Raw genomic sequence first — 20,135 nt, forward strand, 5'->3', positions numbered from 1 at the left:
TGCCCTCTTCCAGGCAGCAATGGTTTCGCACAACCTTGTCTATGAATGGCATCTCTTCTGCTGTTGAAGAGGAAATTTCGGCATCCTCATCGGGGACCAGCAGATTGATTCACAGGCTGAGCGAGGAAAAAGGTGTTATCCATCTCCAGAGGATGCTATTAGTGTACACAGAACTGAATCAAAGTGACACAATGGTCCGCTCCACATCTAGGCAGGGAGAAATCCAGCTTTTGATGCAAAAGCTGGGTTTTAGTGACCTGGTCAGGGATTGCCAGCTGGGCGGATGGCCAAAAGTCGTTTCTCTTCATCATGTTCCAGTGCATAAGGGCTGCAAATCACATGCTCAGTCAGAAACAAATCACACACACAGTTTGTTTACCCAGCAAACGCCTGAGGCCTCTAGGAAAAGCACCACAAACAATTTTAGGACTGTTTTCTGGTTGTCTGCTAGCTAATTTTTCCACGGAGCCTGACAGTGTGACCTCTCTATGTTTGTCTTTTATCTCCTGTCATTTTAACACTTTCAACAGGAACTGACTGATCTACATCAACATGGCATGAGTGGCATAGTTGAGCGGACATTTGCCCTCATAGTCACAGGTGTCTGTTTGAGCACCACTGAGTGCCAAAAGTTATTCAGCATCCAGGTATCCATGGTGACTCGGTCTACATCCACCCCGCGCCTGAGGAGCAGCTGTATGAAACAAGCGTGCAAGCTAGAGTGTTTCAGTTCAGTGGCGCACATTATCAGAGTGCGGCTGGTTACACCTTCAATCTCCACACACACATTTACCGCATCATTTCCCAAGGCCACAAGGATGAAATGCGCAAGCTGGACCTTCCCTTCCCTCATAGCTTGCAGAAATATCCTTGCCCCGGGCCATAGTCCAGAGTGGTCGCCTGAATGCTTTTTAATATAATCAAATATATTCATATCGTCTGTGTGCCACCCTGGGTTGTGTCTTTTTGGGCTGTTGAATTGTCTGTGTGCTTAATAACGTATTGATTTGGTAGACAGGCCTTCAGGCCAGTCTCCTCTTTCTCTCTGCCCCTCCCTGCCCAGATTTCCTCTTTCCATAAACAGCTTGATATTGTGTTTTGGCCTGCAGTTCGTCCCCATTGTTTGTTCTGTTCATGCCCCATATTTCATGTGCTCTGATTCTCATCTATTCAGGTGAGCTGTCTTCTTTCAGTGAGGTTGGCCGTGTTACCATGGGGACAGGGTCTCTGACATGAGCTTATTGAAGAGTAAACGAGGGCAGAGAGCAGCTGAGCTGTGTAGAATATTGTACAAATGATTGCCCTTGAAATGTCCTACGTATTATATATACGTATTTATATGTAATATTTTAATATTTGTAAAGAAAATATAGTAACTTCATGGACCTCCAGTTTTAATTTAACACACTATACCAGGGGTGGCGAACTCCGGTCCTGGAGAGCCACAGCCCTGCAGAGTTCAGCTCCAACCCTAATTAAAACTCACCTGCCTGTAGCTTTGTAGTAAGCCTTTAGACCTTGATTAGCTTGTTCAGTTGTTTTTGATTAGGGTTGAAGCGAAATTCTACAGGGCTGCGGCTCTCCAGGACCGACGTTCGCCACCCCTGCACTATACTTTTAGTTTTATTTACAAAATAAACTTTAATGCCAAAAAAAACCCGTTTAATGCTGAATCTAAGATTTGTGTGTAACTATATGTTTATGGGGGTTTAAAGTTTTTACAACATGAATAAATGAACAATACACTGACTGCAATATTTAAAGCTCAAAATCATGAATTCAATGAATTCAACCTTTTTGGGTCACCTCAGGCCGCAGTAACTTAGTCCGATAGGGGGCGACAACATGCCCGAGCGCAACTATAACAGCTGACAGACAATCACGAAGAAGTGTTTTGTTGTCATGGCGGTGTTTTAAGCTGCCTGACACTTCCTATAAACAAATCTTGATTTTAGCTTCTCTTTACCAACTCGCTGTCATGTTTAAACATAATACAACGGATTTACTCGTCGGTTGTCCATTTGTCTATGTGTTTTCGTGTGATAAATCAATTGCTTTTTGCAGTCGATCGGATCAGTCAGTAGAGAATTATTTGCTCTGAGAAGGATTACTTAAGCAGGACTGGTTGAATTTATTACTTCCATCAAGATAGCTGATAAAATATATTACCAGGATGATTTCAGATTTCCAAAGGGTGTCTGCTATGACCATTGGTGAACTGGGCTCTGTGAATCGTGAATGGATTAAAAAAGGCTCCTCTGGGTCTCAAATGACTGGTCTGCAAACACAGGTGAGTTACTGATGCAAGAACGTATTGTAAATGTATTATCCTATATAATGTAATGCTGCATGCTATATTCTTGTGCATTTGATAACTAAAACTTGATTTTGATGCCGATGAACACGCTTCTCCTTCATTCTCATTGGTTGTGATTCTTCAATTCACAGCTTCAGTTAAATAACACAGTGACAGCCAGTGTTCTTAACCGAGCCACCCGCGTGGGACCCCCTTCTCCCATCATAATAGAGAAACTTATACCCCGTACAGAAAGGCAGGGTGATCTGGAGAGCTGCAGCAGCTCCGTACGTCTCTCAGTCCTCTCAGAAGAGCGTCTGCAGGCTGCCGTCAGACTCGCCAGGAGAGATCTACGCAGGAAACGTCAGGAATCCATCAGCTGTTTGTCACTTGAGCCAGCAGAGAGATCCCAGAATATAAGCCCTGAAAGAAGCAACATAGATTACAGTCCTCATGTGGTCCACCCAAAGATGTCAGGTCCAAAGAAACTATTAAAAAATGGTGCTCAGGTGCTTGTTTATACTCCTCATGAACCCAACAGCCAACTTAAACAGGGCCAGCCACCTACCAAAGTCCTCGACCCGAGAGTCAACAGCGGTGAACCTCAGCTCACCCAGGAGATCCGGAAATTACAGAAGGAGCTGAGCACATATGTGCAAAGGATAGAGCAGTTGGCTAATAAAGGTATTCCTTATTAATCCTAAGCACCCGTAGTATATATATTTTTTTAACACTTTTTAAGAGATGTGCATGTGGGTTTTCTGCAGGTCGTGCTGTGGAGGTTCTGGAGCCTGATGAGAAACAAAGGATGGAGATCCGGCGACAGGAGCAAGGAGCCCGTTCTGCACGCATCATCTATGTGTTACAACAGCAGGTCTGTGAGCAGCACTGCAATTCACAAACACAAAGGTGGCACAGTGATGTGCTGCCCTTTTAAGAAATAAAAATCTATTTTTTAGTACTGCACAGAAGTCGCACAAAACTTTTAAACTGGCCATAAAGCAGAAAATAATTTAAAAGGTTTAAATAAAAGCAGAGTATGTTTCCTAAGGATAGTTAATGTAAGTAATTGTGAAATAATTATGAAATTATTAGAATTATTATTTTGGACATAATCTTTCACAATTCCATTTATTCACCATTGTAAAATGAATGAATAATGAATGTATGACTATATCCGCACAAAACAAATGATTGCTAGTACATTTAAAAGAAAAGCATAGTAGATTTTCTAGGGCTAATTAACGTAAATATTTGTGAAATAATTCTAAAATAATGATTTCAGACATAATTATTCATAATTCAACTTATTTACCATGGTAAAATGAATAAATACTGAATGTATAAATATATCTACACAAAACAAATGACCGCCAAATATGTTTGAAAGAAAAACATAGTAGGTTTTCAAGGTCTAATTAACATAAATAATTATAAAATAACTATTTAAGACATAATTTTTCATAATTCTGCTTATTCGCCATGGTTGAATGAATGAATGAATGAATGTATGAATATATATCCACACAAAACAGATGACTGTCAATACATTTGAAAGAAAAGCATAATAGTTTTTTAAAGGGGTCCTATTATGCTCTTTTACACTCTATATACACTCTGTTCTCTTCTAGAACAGGCTCTCATACTAGGTTGTTCGAAAAACACATTATTTTTCACATATTTTTACATTATTACAACACCTCTCTCCTCAGTCTTGCATGAACGGCTCGAATAGTTCCTGTATCAAATGAAGGCCCGCCTTCTGAAATGCGAAATGTGCTGTGATTGGTTAGCTGGGCCAGCGTGTGCTGTGATTGGCAGCACTCGGCGCCTGGTCGGGAAATGTCATGCCCCTTACCATAGCCGCCTGCGAGCTTCAGTGTAAATATTGCATCAAAATCAAATCAATTTGAGCGCAATTTAAACTCGGATGATTGTAATCACTCTAAGTTCGTCTGCCTTGGGACAGCTAGTGTGTCTTCGACATTGTGATAAAACTCGTTGTCTTCTCTAGTGCAGCTCAACCAGGTCTCGTTCCAGTCGTCGGTATTTGTGATATCACAAATCCCGGAAAATATGCGTTGTAGTCCAAACGAGTCATTCGTTGTAGTTTTTGAAAAGTGATTTCTGTTAAATAAAATATCTCCTTTTGAATTGGACTTTGAGCTTTGTAACTTCGCAGATCTTTTTTATGCTCAAACAGTAACATTACAGACTAACTAAAGTTGAAAAAGTGAAAAAGCATAATAGGACCCCTTTAAGGCTAATTAACATTACTGTGTAACATAACTGATTTCAGACATAAGTACTCATAACCACCCATTTCACAGATATAGTGCACACGTTTAGCTACAAAAGTTGAAATATCTCAGCGCACATGATGTTCAATTTGGATCCAAAAATTTAGCGTATGGATGTAGTCAGAAAATCATGCAAAACCATGGATTTTTGTACATGAATGACAACTGGTTTGTCATTTGTCAGAGATAAAAAGGCGGCTTTAAAGATCCACAATGGGACTGTTTTGTTGTTCTGTTCAAGGTTAAGGAAATACAGGAGGATCTAGACAAGCTGCGTTCCCAGAATGTCAAACACACCCAAAAGGTACCAAAGTTCATTTCGCCCCCCAAAAAATCTATATTTGATTATAGCTTGATTTTAAAGTGCACGAATGAGTCATGCAAGGGTTTTAAATGTTTCTATGGATGTCTTCTCAGTCCAGGGCAATGGACAGACTGGCTGCTGCTCACCGGGGGGCTGTAAGAGCCATGCAGGTTTTTATCAACCAGCTGTCAGACCCTGCAGAGAACAGAGTGCCCACTCACTGCAAAGAGCTGGGGCAGCTGATTCGCCAGCTCTCTCTCTGCTCAGTCAAAGCAGAGGTGGGGCAAGGATCTGCTGTACCAGAGACAGCCCTCGACATCCTGCAGAAATTAGAGGTGATGTACCGTATATAAGCACAATAAACTTTCAGTGAATGTCAAAGCCTTAATTTAATGCCGTTTTGTTTGTGATTGCTCAGATGCTGGACTCAGCACTGAGTAAGCAGGAGACACCCAAGGAAAGAGATGTAGATTTGCAAAATGTCAACCCAGTGGAAAAGACTTCTACCAGGGTCAGGGCCCGCAGCATGTCCCCTCCCCGTCCTGCCAGAGCACCAGCTGAGAGGACCTCACAAAGCCCCCGAAAGCCAGCTGCTGCAAAAAAGCCTGGTGGTGAGTCATGACAACCAAAGTGATGTTCATTTTTCAAAAAGAGTTTTGCTTTTGTTTCTGACCATAAGTCGTGTCTGAATGTCTTTGCATTACATAGCAAAACATCTAACCAAGTTTATTTTAAAGAATTTTATTTATTTTTTTAACACACAAACACACTGAGTTCTTAGAAAACTAGCAGCATTTGTTTTGATAATTTGTAATTTGTAAGTATAACTCAACTGCACTTTTTGGGCCACTGTATATGAAAATCATATTAATCAAATCAGTATTTAATTATTTATCTTGTGTAGAAGTGGTTTGCAGCATGAGCTGGTTGCTCCTTTTGTAGGTATTTGATTTTCATTTTGTTAATGAATGCAGGCAGCAGACTGGCAGCAAAATCCCACAGGACCTCACAAGCACTGGTGAAGGAGCGCAATGAAGTTCTGAGGGCAGGGCTAGAGAGCCTCTTACATCATCAAAAACTGAGAGCGGCAGAAGCACAGAAACCCAACAAAACTTCCAATGCCATCAACCCAGACCACGTTAAGGTTTTTTTTTTTTTATTATTATTATTAATGATAATTTATTTATACTTAGTTTAGTTATAGCTCTCCTTTTTATTGAGAAACACTAACTTTCAAAATTTTAGAGTTAATAAGATTTTGAAAGAAATGTATTTTATTCAGCAAGGATGCATTAAATTGATCAAAGGTGTCAGTAAAAATATTTATTTTTAAAAAATGCTTTTATATTAACTTCAAACAGTCATGAAAATTTTTCCACAAAATCATTAAGCTGCACAACTGTTTTCGAAATTGATAATAAGAAATGTGCACCAAATTAGCATTAGAATGTTTTTCTGAATGATCTTGTGACGCTGAGACTGGAGTAATGACTGCTGAAAATTCAGATTTGCCATCACAGGAATAAATGACATTTTAATATGTATTAAGATAGAATACATTTAAATTCGTAATAATATTAATCTTGCTGAACCCAAACATTTGAATGTTAGTGTATGTTTGTAGTTTTCAAACCGTTTAAAAAAAAAAAAAGCTAAAAGACACACTGTCTCTCATTCAGCAGGCCAGTCATGTTCGTGATGCCAGCTTCCAGCAGCCCACTGTCTCATCCCGACTGAGGGAAAACCAGGTACCTCAGAAAGAGCCCACTGTGCCTTGGATACCAACATCCCCTCACTCTCCTCCTCGCCCACGGTCAGTACATCCAGTCCCTTCATCCATATTTGTCTTGCACACAGGACTTTACATGCTTGCACCTTTGTGTTCTTCTAATATAAATGAATATATACACCTGTGTAGTGCTGTGTCTAGCCGGCCAGAGCCCAGATGTCTGTTCTCACCTAAAAAGAGCCCTGAAAAGCAGAAGCCACAGACCAGACCGAGTGGCAGCACACAGCTCAGCCCGTCATCACATGACAGGAATCAAGCCCAAAATGAAGCCCTCAGGTATGTAATGAACCCTCTCTTTTTATTATCACTGGGCTCTCTTTCCAACTAAATGATCATCACTATGATCACTATAAAATGCTCATGTTCGCTGTTGAAGATGATCTTTTCGAACTGTTGAGTATGAGACAGCAGTAGAAGCTCATTGGTGTGTATGTTTATGTGCTATAGGCAAGTCTGGCTGGACCGGGTAACTGCAGACAGACTAAGAGAACTGAATCATCTGAGTAAAGAGGAGGCTGACCGCATTAATAAACTCCGGTATGACGGCAGCTCCCTCATTATTATAGTTAACCAGTGGTTCAATGAACTGTGTATGCAAGAAATGAGTTTTGCTGCTTGTTTAATTGAGTTAATTAAAATGAGCTAATGCAGTGCATTTCTTGAACATTTTATCACGAAATTTCATTGGTTGCCATCAATTTAAATGAGCAAAATGGAAGTTGAAATAATCCATTTGCGCTGAATAATGATGTATGGAAATCAAGATCTAGACAAACTGGCTGGAAATTAATTTGAGTGTTTTTTTTTTCTCATATCATCTGTCTATGGAGTTAATTTAATAAATATACCACTACATTTTAAAAATGTTTTTTTTTTTTTTTTTTCATATTAAATGCCAGAAAAACAGCAAAAAAATATTGGGCAAAAAAAAAACAACTAAATAAATAAATACTTTTTAATGTAATGCTTATACATTCAATATTGTAATAACATTATATATGCATAAAGCATCAATAATCATTCAATCAGTCATTCCTTTGCATGTAGTTGGCATAACTAATTTAAAGTTAGTAAAACAATAATTCTGTCTGTTCAAACTTTTTTTTACATTTTGGAATGTTTTCCTCAGGTTAATGAGGGGAAAAAAAGGTTCATTGAACTTTTTATTATTTGAGTTTGTTTGCATTGATGTGTATTAATATGTGGCCATGGTAGGACCACAGTGGGCTCTCCGACACAATGGGCAGAAAAAGCTGAGCAGGCTGCTAGAGAAAGAATTCAACCTTTGTTGGATCAAGCAAAGGTAAAGACATTCATCTGATGTTGTTTTCCCCAAATAATGTCTGACATGTTATTGTATCAGCAAGAGCTATAAATCCTTGTATGACTGAGTGTACAATTTGGACCATTTTTCCTTCATATTTTAATGTTTTTCCCTTCGAGCATACTGTGAACAGCTGTTATGTGTGGATGTAAATAGAGAATTTCTGTCTCTACTGTTTCCGTCTTATATTTGTATGGCAGGTGGTTGGAACAGGAAGTGACACACTCAGAGAGCGGCTGAAGGTTGCAGATAAGGTGAGAACTCACACTTTTCTTCACTCTCGTATTCCTGCATTTCGGCACCAAGAACTTTTGTAAATTGAATATTTAATGGAAGGTTCAATTTACAAACGTTCACACAATTTTAATTTGAAGTATTCTGTTATTCTGTGCTGTGATGTGCTGCAAATGCCGACAGCCTGGGGCCAGTCCGGACGTACTGAGCGAAGCTCTTCTGGAAGATCTTCTGGAGGATGCAGCTCGAGCTCTGTGGGTGACTGAGAGGCAGCAGGTGGTCGAGGCTGATGCTGAGAAGCAGCTGCAGGGCCCCACTTTAGAGAGCATGTTGCTGAGGATGGAGGAGATGGAGGTCAGTGTGTGGGAGCTAAAGGCATAGATTATAAGATTTGTAAGTTTGGAGTGATGCCACAATTTTTATAATTTAATGGTATGAACTTGTAATATTTTCTTATTTATATATGTATTTATTTAGTAATAATAATAATAATTATAAAAAGTTATTAAAAGTAAAAGATAGTATAACAATTATATAATATAAAATTCTCATATTAAAAGAAGTGATCAAATAAAAACAAAATTATTATTAAAAAGTTAAGTTATAAGTAAAATTAATAATAATAATAATAATAATAATAATAAAAAATAGAAATGATCAAAAATAAAAAAAATATTTTATTTATTTATTTATTTTATTTTATTTTTTTCCTGAAAAAAATTTGTTTTCTTTGAAACATTTTCATTGGTTCAAATAAATAAATATAAAAGTAAAATAAATATTAATTTAATTAAAAATAAATGTACATTTTAATTTAATTAAAAATAAAATAATTAAATTAAATTAAATTAAATTAAATTAACTATGAAATCACATGACTCACAAAGCTGTATTTTGTTACCCAGAGAGACCAGGAAGAAGTGCGTCGGCGCTTTGCTATGATCTCATACTCTGACCCTCTTATCTGGGAAAAAGGCACAGGTGAGTCACAGGACCCAGATAGGCCATTTACATTCCCCAGTTGATAGTAGACAGAAAGACTGACAAAAGTAGTTATCAGTTGTCCTTTCGGGAGCATCAGAAGGTCAGTCTCAGGGTCTCCCCACTTTGTTCCAGGAGCTTTGTTCCCCTGCATTTTGTTTGGCTGACATGACAGTGGCTTCCACCAGATGGCAGCAGTATAAAACGTCCTGTGTCTTGCAGATGCTCAAAGGAATATTACTAGCTCTAGGCCAGCCTCTCCTCAGCCAATCCGACTGACGAAACCAGTCCTGAATGCACCCAGTACGGCCAACATCCTCCTGCAAAAGCCAGTGGAGACTGGGTGAGTGACTATCAGCTGATTTTAGAGTGTATTGACTCTTGTATGCCAGGCACATTTGGATCAGTCACAATTTAATCAGTCTTCACTTGAATTGTAGGGGAACTACACATTGACCAGGGTGTTTTTTGTACTGCAATATGTCTGTTTAGGGAATATTCAATAACAGCTACATGAAAATTGAATTCCAAAATATCTGCTGGTAAAAGCCAGTCTCTCTCCCTCCGCCTTCTCCTTCTGTAGTTCTGCCAAGAGAGAGCGGGAGCCTCGCTTCTTTCTGCCCAAAGCTTTGGCAGCAGCTGTGGCTCAGTAAATTAAAGAGGAAAATAAAAGCATAAAAAGGGACAGTCTTGAGGGTGTGAGAGTTGTCTAAAGCAAGAGGGGCATGATGGGAAATTTAGTGGAACAGGTTCAATAGATACATTAGAAGATTAAAATCCTTTCTCCTTTTCGGCTTCAGCTCGCAGCGAGGCCCTTCAGCTTTGTGAATGCGGTGTAAACATTCAGCCTCCACTTTCTTTTTCCTCTCTCAACGTAGGAGCACAATGTCTACACAAACTTCAAAGCACCATCTCATGTCTAATCTCAGGGAATTACAGTATCTACAAGCCTTTCAAGTGTGCAATCTGTCTGACTAAAATGATCAACATACCTTTCAATAATTTATATTTGCATTTATTCATGTAGCAATAGCAAATGCTTTTATCAAAGCGACAACATAAGCAAATCATTCTAAATGCTGCAATAAAAAGTTTCAAAGGTACATACTAATGTAATGATGTAAGTGTGACAGTAACAAGTAAATTGCTAATGGATGTAGAAGCGTATGTGTAATAGCATTATAGCATATACTATGTTACTTGTACTGCTTTTACAGAGTTCATGTCGCAGAGTTAAAAAAAACAACAAAAAACAAACAAAACAACAACATATATATATATATACAGTATCTCACAAAAGTGAGTACACCCCTCACATTTTTGTAAATATTTTATTATGTCTTTTCATGTGACAACACTGAAGAAATTACACTTTGCTACAATGTAAAGTAGTGAGTGTACAGCTTGTATAACAGTGTAAATTTGCTGTCCCCTCAAAATAACTCAACACACAGCCATTAATGTCTAAACCGCTGGCCACAAAAGTGAGTACACCCCTAAGTGAAAATGTCCAAATTGGGCCCAAAGTGTCAATATTTTGTGCGCCCACCATTATTTTCCAGCACTGCCTTAACCCTCTTGGGCATGGAGTTCACCAGAGCTTCACAGGTTGCAACTGGAGTCCTCTTCCACTCCTCCATGACGACATCACGGAGTTGGTGGATGTTCGAGACCTTGAGATGCTCAATAGGGTTTAGGTCTGGAGACATGCTTGGCCAATCCATCACCTTTACCCTCAGGATCTTTAGCAAGGCAGTGGTCGTCTTGGAGGTGTGTTTGGGGTCGTTATCATGTTGGAATACTGCCCTGCGGCCCAGTCTCCAAAGGGAGGGGATCATGCTCTGCTTCAGTATGTCACAGTACATGTTGGCATTCATGGTTCCCTCAATGAACTGTAGCTCCCCAGTGCCGGCAGCACTCATGCAGCCCCAGACCATGACACTCCCACCACCATGCTCAAATTAAAAATTTGTATGCAAACATGTAAATTGCATATAATGCAGTTTTTAAATTAACATTTAAATTATACAATTTGTATTTGTTGTTGAAACATAATCATTTACACAATGGCTGTCATAACTTGTTTCATAAATGATTTATTTAAACACATTAAATAATTAAGACCACTAACAGGTAAAGTAAAATATAACGTCGAAGTATATAGTGTAATATTTCTCAAAATGCTCGTCTATAATAGCAAACTAACGAGCTGTGGACACTGATGACTTGCTGCTATTAGAACTGAGGCTTTTATACAGTGATCTGTCTCGCCACATCAAAGAGTGCCAAACGGCTTGTAAATAATTAAGACAATCAATTAAAAAATTAACTAATTGCACATTTTTTTCTGAAATTAATTGCAAAAAGAAAATTCTCCCATTTGATGTGGTTGTAAAGACGTTGCGCGTCTAAATAAATGCAATTCTTGTCCAGAAAAAAAACGAGACGGAAGCAGCAGTTGTGAGTAGCTTCACCCCTGAAAAAATAATCGCATGCGTTAACATGCTAATTGTGACATTACTAATATGTACAGTGGTGTGAAAAAGTGTTGGCCCCCTTCCTGATTTCTTATATTTTTGCATGTTTGTCACACTTTAATGTTTCAGATCATCAAAGCCAACACTTTTTCACACCACTGTATGTATATTTGTGACTGTGTGTGTATATGTTGTTGTTGTTTTTTTTCTTTTTAACAACTGTTGTGAACAACCCTGATATATATTTTATATGTAAGTTAGGTGGGTAACTGCTAATTTATTGTCTGCCTATTGTTGCTGCCTCCCTGTTATCATACAGTGCTGCAGTGTTGGGCATTTGTTCACTGATCTCAGGTCAGTGAGCCACATGCTTCTCTGACTTTCCTTGTCACAAAAGAAAATGGCACCAACTTCAATCTGGAACCGTTACAGGCAGCTAGAGGGACTGCAATCCTTTTATAGTAATATTTGTGTTACCATACCTTTGCATGTAAACATATTCAATTAACATCCCAGACAGTAAGCACAAGGACTGGTTAGCCCCACTTGAAGATTTCTTTACTCTCCCTATATTCCAGTGCATTCACCATGGGTGTTTGGGTTAGCATGGATGTCACGGGCTGCTGAGAATCGAGGCTGCATGGGCCATGGTTTCTCTCTGCTGCCCCTGACCTGAACTATTGTTTGGATTTATTTATCCTCAGCCAGTAACTTAATGCTGACAGAAAACATCGGCTCTAAAATGTCATTGCACCAGGAGACTATTCTTCAGTCTCTCTTACGGTGTCTGTGTTGAGACATGAGCAATGACTGTGACCACGATTAAGATCCCTCTGGAGAAATCCAGTGAGCTGCAGTGACTGATAGGGATGCAGGGATCAAAGCTCTGTCAGTTACACTGGCAGTTTTCCAGGAGAAAATCACAATAGAAGATTATTTTTGGGGTTGGTTAGATTTAAAAAAAATGTTTTTGAAAGAAGCCTCTTGTACCAAGGCTTCATGAATTTCATCAAAAATACAGTAAAACAGTAATTTTGTGAAATACAAATTACAATTTAAAACAACTGTTTTCTATTTTAATATATTTTAAAATGTAATTTATTCCTTTGATGGCAAAGCTGAATTTTCAGCAGCCATTACTCTAGTCTTCAGTGTCACATGATCATCCAGAAATCATTCAAAAATAATGATTTGGTGCTCTGGAAGCATTTCTTATTATCAATGTTGTAAACGGTTGATCTGCTTAATATCTGTGTGAAAACCGTGATAACTTTTTTCAGGATTCTTTGATTAATGCAAAGTTCAAAAGAACAGCATTTGTTTGAAATATTTGTTTACTCGTCACCAACAGTTCTGTATATACTATATATATTGACAAATTACACTTAGAATATACATTTTGTACTGGTTTGTCTAACAGAAATGTCCCCTTTTTGTGTAAAATCTTCACCTGTTCTTTTTAATCACTACATCAGGTGCACCAATTAGTTAAAATCAAGTGCAAATTAGTATAACCACATTAAAGAGGAAGGATGACACTTATAATACTGTAATACAATACTGTAGCTAGTAAGTAGTCTTGTATCCAAAACAACTTTATATTACACTCAGTGCCATTGCATTATTTTGAAGGACAAGATCTTGACATCACTTCAGGATTCTTGTCTGCTGATGAAGCTGCCAGCTGGCCAACTAATGCGATATTTCATTTCTCTGACTCAGGAAGTGGCTGTCACTGAAAGCTTTTTCCCAGTTATTTTTGACTAATCCTTCCAAAAGAAGTGTTCTGCGTTCATCCTGCTTGCAGATTATAGTGACGACTTGTCAACTGCTGTTCGTTTAAAAGCCACATAGATGGACACTGCGCTCTTGATCAGAAAGTTATAGTCAATCTACTCATCAGCTCTCTCTTAATGCCATTCATTCTTCCAGCCTCAGTTGTTAATTCTATCCTTATGTTACAGTTTTATATATTAGAATCAGCCTAATGGTTCAATCAAACTCTCATGGAACATTTTACATCCTTTTCTGCAGCTTATTTACATCAAAATGGACAATTATTGGGCGGATGTGGCCAGGAAAGATAAAACTCGTGGAAAATGAATTCTGCTAAGCATTATGGTAATTATTCGGCTTTTAGTACAACCACTAAAGGCCAAGGCCGAACTAAGGATTTATGATGATAAACCAGTAAAACTTTATTTGTGTATGAAATGTGCCACCAGAGGGGGCAAGGTCTGGGGTCTTTGTGTCGGTGTAGCGCGTGCTCATGGGAGGTAATTTGAGGAGCGGATATTGGGCCCTGATGTTGATTAGCACACAGAGTTTATTATTTGTTGTCTAATCTGTGATTACCTGTGTAGACGACACACTGTTTGACATGGAAACACTGCAGAGTTTGTAAATGCCATACACAAACCGATTGGGGATTTATACAGTTCACTTGCCATTGTTAGACTGGTTGCAAAGCAGCAGTGTGTATCCTTACTGTAGCACAATAGAGCTGTCAGTGTGGCTTTGCTTTTTAGCTTTTGTTGTTGTTGTTTTTTTAAATATTGCGTGAACCATTTTGGCTTGAGAAAAGGGGGCCGGGGGGAGAAGCTAAAAAGCTCTGCTGAGGCATAATCAGTCATTGTGCTCAGATTTGTAATGAAACTCAATACATGTGTTTGCTTCTCGCTTTTTCTCCCTCTGTGATTTTTGATTTTTCTATCAGTGGGTTGTATTTTGTCATTTTTTGTCATTTTGTCAGTGTCATTTGATGCTGCCGTAAAAGCATCAAACAGACCAATATGAGCACTGAAATCACCAGCCACTCCTCTTCCATTCCAGTCTATTTTAGTATGCTCCTTTAACATCAATATTTCATACAATACTCAGACAGAGAGGAAGGATTTTGACGTAAAAGAAAATTGTGCACCAATTCTGTTTTCTTTATGTTTAAGTTGATATTTCAGTTTGACATAAAATGGCATTCAGAGTTGCACTGGATTTGATTTTATCCATCTTATCCATCTTGAATGGGTGAAAGTGGGCAGTACAAACAAGTGTTACAGGTGGTTGTAGAGGCATGGTTGAAAAATGAGAATGCCGGGTGCCTGGGAAATTGTTTTATAGACAGCAAAAAACAAAAAAAAGTAGTATTTTTATTCAAGCAAGGATGCATTAAACTGAACAAAATGTATAATATTACAAAATATTTCTATTTCAAATAAAGGCCTTTTATTTTATTTTAACTCTATTCATCAAATTAATTCATAATATAAATCCTGAAATTTTTTTTATGCATTTTATGAAGAAATGAAAGCCATTACACATATAAACTTATGAATAGATGTTAATTTCGATGATTTGTTAGTTTTATTAGCTGTCACTTTCGTGCATCACATGCATAGGGCCACAATGTTTATACAGTAGCCCATCTCATCCCGCTAGTACAAAGCGTATTGTTCGTTACCATGGCAACCGCTTGGTCTTCGATCAGCATCCCGCTTCTTGCAGGACAAACGCTTAATGTGAAAAATGCTTAACGTGGCTTGAAGTACAAAGACAGATTGAACCAAATTCACACAACTTAATGATCATGCATGCTGTATACAGGCATTCAGTTGGACCCAAAATATGTATGCAACGCAAAACAATAACGCTTGCATTTTCTTTAATGGTTTTCTATAGGAAAACGCTTAACGTGCAACTTTGGGTGTTGCGTTCAAATTCTGGCCTCTTATGCTTGCCCGTATGCATGATCAATTATATTGTATCCTAAATTTGTCATTGTACTTTAAGCCACATTAAGCATTTTTTCACGTTCACATGTCCTGCAAGAAACTGTGTGGGATGGTGTAGTGCCGAAATTTGCACCCCCTAGTATTGGTAGGTTTAGGAGTAGGTGTGGTGGAGGGGTTAGGATTAGGGGTGGGGTTGGGATTAGGCAATCAGGTAGCGACTTCAACGAGGGGGTGCATAATCTGGCAGGGGTGCAGAATTCAGCACAAAAACGGCAGGGACGCTGAAGACCAAGCGGTTGCCGTGGTAACGAACAACTACGCTTTGTGCTAGCAAGATGAGATTGGGCTACGCTACTGTATAAACATTGTGGCCCTTTGCATGTGATGCATGAAAGTGACAGCTAATAAATCTAACAAATCATCGAAATGAACATCTATTCATTAGTGATAATGGCTTTCATTTCTTCATAAAATGCGCGTGATTTTTGTTGGATTATATTCCTCTATATCTGTTTGAAGCCTGAACTATCATTGTCTGGCAGAGTAACTTGTTGGTAGGTGCTACAAATTAACGAAAGACTACATACAGATAATTTATATGAAATCGTTATGTAATGACAGATTATACACTTTAGATTACAGTTTGCAGTGTTCCTGCATGGCTTTGACTATGTCGCTAGCGTGCCATCACAATGCGTTGCGCATGCATGGATTAAGTCATTATTTCGAGAAAATAAGTCATTATTTCGAGAAAATAAGTCATTATTTTGAGAAAATAAGTCATTATTTCGAGAAAGTTTCTCATTATTTCAAGAAAGTTTCTCATTATTACAAGATGTTCAGTCATTATGAGATAGTTTCTCATTATTTCGAGAAAGTTTCTCGTTATTACGAGATGTAAAGTCATTATTGCGAGAAAGTTTCTCATTATTTCGAGAAAGTTTCTCGTTATGTATGAGATTTTTCCTCCTGAATATAATAACTCATAATTATGAGAAAGTTTCTCAATATTATGAGATACTAAGGCATAATTACGAGAAAGTTTCTCATTATTATGACATAGTAAGTCGTTATTATGAGAAAGTTTCTCAATATAATGAGAAACTAAGTCATAATTATGAGAAATTATGACGTACAGAATTATATTTTTTCTCAAAGTGGCGGGAACGGGCTTCCATACTGTTGAAATAACAATTATTAGGGGTTCAAGCACACAGTGCTGAAACCCTATTGTATAATTGTTAGGATTTTTCAAACACCTAAATTTTCTCTACGACGCACGGTTTGTCCAGAAAATTGAGTTATGTCCGAAACCTACTTTTGCGAACTAGTCCTAGGTTTTTTGCCCGATCGGAACCAAACCACTGCAGAAATATTCTCTTTACAAGATGTTCAGTCATTATGAGATAGTTTCTCATTATTTCGAGAAAGTTTCTCGTTATGTATGAGATTTTTCCTCCTGAATATAATAACTCATAATTATGAGAAAGTTTCTCAATATTATGAGATACTAAGGCATAATTACGAGAAAGTTTCTCATTATTATGACATAGTAAGTCGTTATTATGAGAAAGTTTCTCAATATAATGAGGAACTAAACCATAATTATGAGAAAGTATCTCATTATTATGACTTACAGAATTACATTTTTTTCCTCAAAGTGGCGGGAACAGGCTTCCATAGATAAGAGACTTTTCTCAAAATCACAAAAATTGTACAGACCCCTTTGAACTGTAGGGTAATTAATTATAATAATGACATATATTAAATAGTTAATTAGTGTTTTTATAAGATATCAAGTCAGTATTGCATAAGATAAGGCTTGTTTTCATAAAATATCTCTCTTTATTTTTAACATTTATTTCTTACACCATTGTCGAAGTTTCTTCTTGTTTTAAAGGGGTGGTTGACTTTTTTTTTTAGGCTTGACTGTGTTTTTGAGGTGCAGTCTAACATGTGTTAATGCTTCGTTTAAAAAAAAAAAAAAAACACATTTTTTACATAATTTACCTTTGTTCTACACCGCTCTGTCCCTTCTCCTATAAACATGCTGATGATTTCCTGCTTTTATGAAGCCCCTCCCTCAGAAATATGCAATGGGCTCAGATTGGTTAGCTGGTCCAGTGTGATTGTGATTGGCTAAACCGCCTCTAGTGCGCGTCTAATCGTCACGCCCCTCACCTCAGCGGCATGTGCTCCAGTTGTATTGTAAATAGTGCTGTCAAATGATTAATCGAGATTACTAGTATCCAAAATAAAAGTTTTTGTTTACATAATGTATGTATGTGTACTGTATATTTATTATGTATATATAAATACACACACATACAGTATATATTTTGAAAATATTTACAGGTGTATACATTTATATATTTATATTCTTATATTTTATATAAATATATTTAATATATAAACATAACATATTTTTCTTAAATATATACATACATGTGTTTGTATTTATATATACATGATAAATATACAAAGTATACACACATATATTATGTAAACAAAAACTTTTATTTTTGATGCAATTAATTGCGATTAATCGTTGGTCAGCACTAAAATTCATGTATATTTTCAATTCAGCTTTTCAATCAATTTGGTATGTTGATCATTTAGAAATACTGTACATTACCGTTTAAAAGTTTGGGCTTGGTACAACATTTTTTTTTTTTTATTGATGTTTTTGAAAAGTGTTTCAAGTAATATTAACAAGTAATACTGTAATATTGTGTAAAACAAGTAATATTTCACAAACAAGCAATATTATGAAATGTTATTGCTATTTAAAATACCTGTTTTCAATTTATACATATAGTTTACTTATTCTATATTTATTCCTGTGATGGCAAAACTGAATTTCAGCAGTCATTACCCCAGTCTTCAGTGTCACATGATCTTTCAGAAATCATTCTAATGTGATTATCAACATATCAATTTGGATGAAAGTATATTGTTTTAGATAGTCTTACAATGTGACAAATACATTTTAGAGATTAATCATTTGACAGCACTAATTGTAAACAATGACGTCATCAATATTGCTTATCAATTTGAGCCCGATTGTGACGCAGAGGATATTAGTGAAGAGGATTGCGCAGAACCTGTGCAAGCACGACTCTTAATGGTATGTTTTTTGTTTGTTGTTGTCTCATAATTTTAGATACGCTGTTATTTGTAAATGCTACTGCTTCTGTTAGCTTTTAATATATGGTTTTATCCATATATAATGCTTTAATACAGCACGGCAACTGCACACGCATCCATGTTTAACGCTTCTCATAGCTATTTGAAAATATCTGTCCATATACACATAAAGTGTATAATTGGAACAGTTCATTGTTGGAGCTGAGCTGATGATCTGAATGAGAGAGAGAGAGAGAGAAAGATGCAGAGCAGGGCGATGCGATCAACAGGATTAAGAACCGCTGCTTTAGAGCATTGGTTTTTAAACTTGTGAATCCATTAGAATAGAAGACAGAATTGCATTCATATATGAATAGATTTTTTTCGTGCACCCCTAGTTTTCTCTTCCTCTTCTCTAAAGCCTCGCCCCCTTCGTTGCTTGTTCCCGGGGGAGGGGTTTATCTGGGTTTGTGATGTCACGAACCCGGGAAGTAACTCGTTGTAGTACCTACGAGCCGTTTTTGTAGGCATTAAACTGCCATAATTTTAAAAGACGATATCTCTGTTTGCATTGAACTTTCAGCGTCGTAACTTTGCAGATATTGTTTGTGCTCAGACAGCAACATTACACACTAACTAATGTTAAAAAAGTGAACTTGCAATCAACCACCCCTTTAAGTGTAGATCTAAATAAATTTAGTGGGGTTTATGCTTAAAACAAGAAAAAAAAAACTATTTTCTAGTGGAGTGGTATTTATTCTAAATATTATCTTATACAATTTTTTTTGCTCAAGTACATTTTTATTGTTTTAAATGATCTTGTTTTTTTTTTTTTTTGCCGTGTGCTGTTGAATCTTACACACTGTGCAAGACAAACTCACTTAATGAGGTTTTGTAATGCGTACCTCTCAGGAACAGAATAGTAGAGGAGAGATAACTGATAAGTGGCGATATCTTATAATGTCCTTTGTCCGCACATGGAGGTTATTGGTGTTGGAGGACTCCATAGAGTGACCAGCACATCTGAGAGAGTGTGTGATCCACCACTGCTCATTCAGAGCTCAAAGAGATCAATGCGGAGCCCATGGTGAGGCTGCGGCTTTTGGTTTGATCCTCATTCTCTGTTCTCGAACCTTTTATTTCAAACTGCCATCTCTTTCTTTCTCTCCATCTCTTTCTTCATCTAACCTTCATCCAGCTAATCTCTCTCTCCCTGTCCGGCTCCACGACTGTAACCTTGCTGTTGGCGATGGCCTTCTCACTGGATTAAAGGTGCAAAAGCAGCTCTTTAGCTTTATTGGTTTTGATCTCTGGTTTCAGAATATTATTGATAGAGCATTGGTCGCCCAGAATCTCATTCACTGACTTTTACACATCTCATTTGTTTGCACAACCTTATTACAGCTGGCTTTCTCCATTATATCACTCCTGATCTGTCCAGGTCAAATGGTGTCCGTCTATCCTGTGGTCTGCTGCTTTTCTGGCCCATTCTGTGTTCTTTGCAGGAACATTTAAAAAAAAATTGTTTTTTATGGTTAAATTAAATTTTATTAATCAAAAAGCATGTCTAATTAAT

General features: G+C 37.4%; 1 protein-coding gene across 2 annotated transcripts in view; it reads left to right on the plus strand.

Moving 5' to 3' along the window:
* The first annotated feature begins 1,913 nt into the window (after window positions 1–1,913).
* Window positions 1,914–20,135, plus strand: part of kiaa0753 (KIAA0753 ortholog) — a 25,691-nt gene continuing 7,469 nt past the window's right edge. The window contains exons 1-15 of one of the 2 annotated variants that reach the window (XM_016455664.1): window positions 1,914–2,290; window positions 2,449–2,980; window positions 3,064–3,170; window positions 4,838–4,900; window positions 5,014–5,235; window positions 5,319–5,511; window positions 5,875–6,044; window positions 6,583–6,713; window positions 6,819–6,965; window positions 7,137–7,226; window positions 7,905–7,992; window positions 8,214–8,267; window positions 8,431–8,601; window positions 9,153–9,228; window positions 9,451–9,571. In XM_016455664.1, the coding sequence (XP_016311150.1) occupies window positions 2,174–2,290; window positions 2,449–2,980; window positions 3,064–3,170; window positions 4,838–4,900; window positions 5,014–5,235; window positions 5,319–5,511; window positions 5,875–6,044; window positions 6,583–6,713; window positions 6,819–6,965; window positions 7,137–7,226; window positions 7,905–7,992; window positions 8,214–8,267; window positions 8,431–8,601; window positions 9,153–9,228; window positions 9,451–9,571 (2,282 nt within the window). In that variant the 5' untranslated portion in view covers window positions 1,914–2,173. Of the gene's footprint in view, window positions 2,291–2,448; window positions 2,981–3,063; window positions 3,171–4,837; window positions 4,901–5,013; window positions 5,236–5,318; window positions 5,512–5,874; window positions 6,045–6,579; window positions 6,714–6,818; window positions 6,966–7,136; window positions 7,227–7,904; window positions 7,993–8,213; window positions 8,268–8,430; window positions 8,602–9,152; window positions 9,229–9,450; window positions 9,572–20,135 lie in introns of both variants that reach the window. The other variant, XM_016455663.1, reaches the window with a different exon arrangement.

Source organism: Sinocyclocheilus anshuiensis, unplaced genomic scaffold (assembly GCF_001515605.1).
Source record: "Sinocyclocheilus anshuiensis isolate Anshui unplaced genomic scaffold, SAMN03320099.WGS_v1.1 scaffold319, whole genome shotgun sequence".
Classification (NCBI taxonomy): Eukaryota; Metazoa; Chordata; class Actinopteri; order Cypriniformes; family Cyprinidae; genus Sinocyclocheilus; species Sinocyclocheilus anshuiensis.